Source organism: Piliocolobus tephrosceles, chromosome 13, assembly GCF_002776525.5.
Source record: "Piliocolobus tephrosceles isolate RC106 chromosome 13, ASM277652v3, whole genome shotgun sequence".
Taxonomy (NCBI): Eukaryota; Metazoa; Chordata; class Mammalia; order Primates; family Cercopithecidae; genus Piliocolobus; species Piliocolobus tephrosceles.
Genome location: NC_045446.1, coordinates 11,102,339 through 11,107,052, shown reverse-complemented (window position 1 = coordinate 11,107,052; position 4,714 = coordinate 11,102,339). Strand labels below are relative to the sequence as shown.

Genomic DNA, 4,714 nt, shown 5'->3' with positions numbered 1-4,714 from the left:
ACGGAGTCTTGCTGTGTTGCCTGGGCTGGAGTGCAGGGGCCGGATCTCAGCTCACTGCAAGCTCCACTGCCTTCCGGGTTCACGCCATTCTCTCACCTCAGCCTCCCAAGTAGCTGGGACTACAGGCGCGCGCCACCTCGCCCGGCTAGTTTTTTGTATTTTTTAGTAGAGACGGAGTTTCACCATGTTAGCCAGGATGGTCTCGATCTCCTGACCTTGTGATCCGCCCGTCTCGGCCTCCCAAAGTGCTGGGATTACAGGCTTGAGCCACCGCGCCCGGCTAACTTTGATTTCTAAGTCTCAAGTTTGTTTATGAACAACAACAAACAAAACAGGAGGTGGACCTCATACGTCCTAACGTTGAGGATTAAATGAGTATTTATAAGAAATGTCTGATACAGCCCAGAAGACAGAAGCTCAACTGCAATAATAAATCATAATTTTATAAGCTTCCTTAATTTGTATACTTTTCCTAAGTAAAGGCTACATCACCCTCTGCTTGTCCCACTTTTTTCCTCATGAGCAATCTGACCTCTACCCCTATCCCAAGTACAGATGTGACATTCCAAAAAGAACTGAAGGAGAGGTATGAAAGCATGCAGGTTTTTAGAAGAAATCAGCCAACACCAGTTCAAAGAAATACTTTCATTCCTAGCTTTATGTTCCAGAACATACAGTGAGAAGCGATGACACCTCAGGAAAATTCCCAGTGTCATATGCTCTGCCCCACAGAGTCCTGCTTATCTGGCTGGGCAAAGAAAAGGGTAGGAGGCTGGGCGCAGTGACTCATGCCTGTAATCCTGGCACTTCGGAAGGTCGAGGTGAGCGGATCACCTGGGGTCAGGAGTTCGAGACCAGCCTGGCCAACATGGTGAAACCCCGTCTCTACTAAAAACACAAGAATTACCTGGGCATGGTGGTAAGTTCCTGTAATCCCAGGTACTCAAGAGGCTGAGTTAGGAGAATCGCTTGAACCTGGGAGGCAGAGGTTGCAGTGAGCTGAAATTGCCACTGCACTCCAGCCTGAGGGACAGAGCAAGACTCTCTCAAAAAAAAAAAAAAAAAAATGCGGTGGCTCAAGCCTATAATCCCAGCACTTTTGGAGGCCGAGGTGGGCGGATCACGAGGTCAGGAGATCAAGACCATCCTGGCTAACACACGGTGAAACCCCCGTCTCTACTAAAAATCAAAAAAATTAGCCGGGCATGGTGATGGGCACCCTTAGTCCCAGCTACTTGGGAGGCTGAGGCAGGAGAACGGCGTGAACCCGGAAGGCTGAACTTGCAGTGAGCCGAGATCACGCCACTGCACTCCAACCTGGGCGACAGAGTGAGACTCCGTCTCAAAAAAATAAAAAAAAAAACAGAAAAGGGTAGGAACTTTCAGCTGGGCAGAACCTTTATTCTTGTCACCCAGCGGGGGTGAGGAGATGCCACCAACCTTCTGAGCTGTCATCTAAGGATGGTAAGAGCAGCCTAGCGTCAGCTCATGCTCCTTAGATGTTAGTTTTTGGGGCCAAGTACAAAATCTTTGGGTGGCCCTCCACCACTGCTGCTCTGTCTGTCTGCTGTTGGGGAGCCAGGGAGAGGTTGCACCCCTAGAAGGGGTCCCACTTCTGGATCCGGTTTGCTGCGTTTGGCCAGGTCCTCGTTGTGAGCCTTGCGGATGTGGCGGTAGAGGTCCCCTGACTGTGTGTAGCTCCGCAGGCAGTAGCGGCACTCGTAGGGTCGCTCACGTGTGTGCACCGTGGCATGTCGCCGCAGCGTGTAAGAGCATGAGAAGGTCTTCCCACATGTCTTGCAGGTGGGAACATCCTCAGTAAAAACCCCAAAGCTTCCTGGAGCTGCTTCGTACTCAGAAGGCAGGTAAAGTGGCTCATGCACGGATGCGGATGCAGGCAGGGGTGAGGTCACCAGTCCTCGATGATACTGCCCTGCACCTGGCAGCAGATGGTAGGGTAGATGAGGGTCTGAAGGCAGGAAGTGGTCACTTGGCCCCACCTCCTCCAGTCCTGCTGCCCCTGGGTCTTCAAAAGCCTCTGGCTGGGAGGGCTGTCCCCCATACACTGCTCCTCCAGGTGGGAACGCTCTCTCAGGATCCTGAGGCTGTTCATCTGACACATCGGTCTCTTCATCAGAGATCACAATAGCTTCAACTTTCACCTGGACCAGTTCAGCTTCAGCTGGGGCTGGAGCCTGGGATGGAATTGGGGCTGAGACAGGGACAGGGGCTGAGCTGGGGGCTGAGGCTGGGGTATAGAAGCCTTGCAGTGGTCCTCCAGGATCCCTTGGTTCCACCACCCTCAGACTCTCAGGACCCACATCAAGAGATGGCAGTGGCTCCAATGAAACTGCTGGGATGCCGGAAGAGAAGTAGTTTGCAGGAATGGTCTCAGTGGAGCTACTAGGGCTGGCAAGAGAGACATCAGCCACCGGTGGAGGAGGTGCCCGCAGATGTGGTGCGTCAACCTCCATGCCAGGCTGTGTAGTGTCAGCCCCATTGGACATTGGTGGCTCATCTGGAGGACGGACAGTAGGTGAGGGAGCAGCAGAGCCTTTCCATTCCCCTTTGCCCCAATGGCCTGATGTCTCAGCAGATGACAACGAAGGCTGGGGGCCACGGGAAGTACTGGACAAAAACTCCAAACTAGGAGGCTGTGAGTTGGTTTCTTCCTCCTTCTTGGTACTGTCTGCCTCTGCCAGGGCCCGGGCTTGAAGTCGCCGCTTACACACCTTGACGATGTCATTCATGTGCAAGTAGCTGGCAGCTGCCAGCACATCCTCCACAGGGGTATCCCCTCTCAGGGCCAGCTGGCCAGCATACATAAAGTCCAGAAGCAGCCCAAAGGCTGGGGCTGTGACAATTTCATTATGAATACACACCAGATCCCTCTTATCCAATTCCCGCTCCTTGTAGAAAAGCTGGAAGAATGGGCTGCAGGACGCCAGCACAGCCCGATGGGCCAAGAACTGGGTACTACCCACCATCACGGTGCAGTCACAAAGGAAACCCTGGGACCGCTGCTCCCGGAGGCTCTGCAGCAGCTGCTGACTGTGTTCTGGGAACTCCATAGTACCCCACGAAGGAAAGGGGGCCCAAAAAAGGTCCCCACCAGTGGCTCCCTGAGAAAAAAGGACAGTGGGTTAAGACAAGTAACCTCCCCAGCAACCTTATCAGCCCTTAACTATCACTTCCCACCCCAAAACAATCGCTTAAGTTACTGCCCTTCTTTCTCCTAGGTCACACCCAAAGCTCTCCCATAAGCTCCGCCCACCTCGGCCTAACCTTAGAACAGGCCCCACCCTCGCGATAAGCCCTGCCCCCGGAAGTCCCGCCCCTTAGCCACCCTCCGCTTCCTTGATGCCCACCCGGTAGCTTCCAACGGCTCCACGAAGTAGGGATCTTTTTCGCTCCCAGGCCTTGCCAGGCGATGCCTCGACGCCCCACTTCGGAAACTCCCTAAGCATCTCCCTCACGCATTCCAGGGGTTAAGGACTCCCAGGGTGGGAACTAGCAGAGAAAGCTGATCCCTCACCCACCACCGAGCAGCCACAGAGCGAGCTCCGCCCCTTCCCACCTTCTCAGTTTTAATTGGCTTAAAAATTGCCCTCCCCTATCACAGATTGGTCCGTTTTCCACTAACCAGCCTCCCTTTAACGGCCATCTGCAATTGGGTGCTCGCCGCCATCGCTTTTACAGTCAGGCGTCGGATTGGGTGGCGCTCCTGTCCTCAACTTTTCCTCCTTGTCCCGCCTTCCTTGCTTCCGAGCTCTCAGGATTGGCTGAGCTTCTTCTACCTAATCCCGGGAGCAGGAGGTGCCCGGCACCTAGTAGCTGAATGCGGCGCTCTCCTGGCAAGGCCAGAGGTTGGGAACCCTGCAGTGTCGGACCTGAGCTGACAGCATGGCACTCCCGCTACAGGGTGACAGAGAATAAGAGAACCAACTAGGCCAGGCGCAGTGCTTCACGCCTGTAATCCCAGGACTCTGGGAGGCCGAGAGGGGCAGATCACTTGAGGTCAGGAGTTCAAGAGCAGCCTGGCCAACATAGTGAAACCCTATCTCTACTAAAAATACAAGAATCAGCTGGGCATGGTGGCGCATGCCTGAAATCCCAGCTACTTGGGAGGCTGAGGCAGGACAATCTCTTGAACCCAGGAGGCAGAGATTGCAGTGAGCCAAGATAGCGCCACTGCACTCCAGCCTGGGAGACAGAGCAAAACTCCATCTGAAAAAAAAAAAAAAAAATCCAAGATGCCCTACTGCTCCACTCCTCCAAGCTAAGGTTCCGGGACTCCCGGCTCAGTGATGGTGTGAAAGAACTAGCAGCTACAGGGATGATGTCATGGTGTCCCTAGCCTGGACTCTTACGGTCAATTTATAGTTGAGAGGATAGAGTGTTCTTTGTTTCCAGAACGTGCTGGGCAGGTGCTGGTAGGAAGGGGTGAGAATGGGGTCAGGGCCATAAAATGTCTCAGTACAGGAGAGAAGCAGCAAAAACCGTGTCCACTTCTGAAGGAATATTTGAGAGTCCCTACACACCTAGAGGAAAAGGCTGTAAGTTGGGAGTCAGTGATAACTGCCCTGTCTGACCCAGGCAGTGTTACTAGAGGAGTAAACTCGGTGCTTTAATCCTCAATTCTTCACCCACCACTCTAAGCATCTCTATCTTATTCTGCAGTCAGGCCCTCCACTCAGACCTAACCAGAATTAGG

The 4,714-nt window shown here is 53.5% G+C and overlaps 1 protein-coding gene across 1 annotated transcript; it reads right to left on the bottom strand.

Moving 5' to 3' along the window:
• Positions 1-1,287: 1,287 nt before the first annotated feature.
• ZBTB3 (zinc finger and BTB domain containing 3) lies at positions 1,288-3,593 on the bottom strand. Its single transcript, XM_023186470.3, has 2 exons — positions 3,369-3,593; positions 1,288-3,122 (listed from the first exon to the last, which is right to left on the bottom strand). The coding sequence occupies exons 1-2, from the start codon at positions 3,465-3,467 to the stop codon at positions 1,503-1,505; spliced, it is 1,719 nt and encodes a 572-aa protein (XP_023042238.1). The 5' UTR covers positions 3,468-3,593; the 3' UTR covers positions 1,288-1,502.
• Positions 3,594-4,714: the final 1,121 nt, after the last annotated feature.

Bases quoted from the DNA above. Each gene is read 5' to 3' on its own strand.
- ZBTB3 (XM_023186470.3), bottom strand. From the start codon at position 3,467: ATGCTTAGGGAGTTTCCGAAGTGGGGCGTCGAGGCATCGCCTGGCAAG. The intron at 3,123-3,368 runs GTGGGCATCAAG...CTTTTTTCTCAG, and splicing joins GAGCCGTTGGAAGCTACCGG to GGAGCCACTGGTGGGGACCT.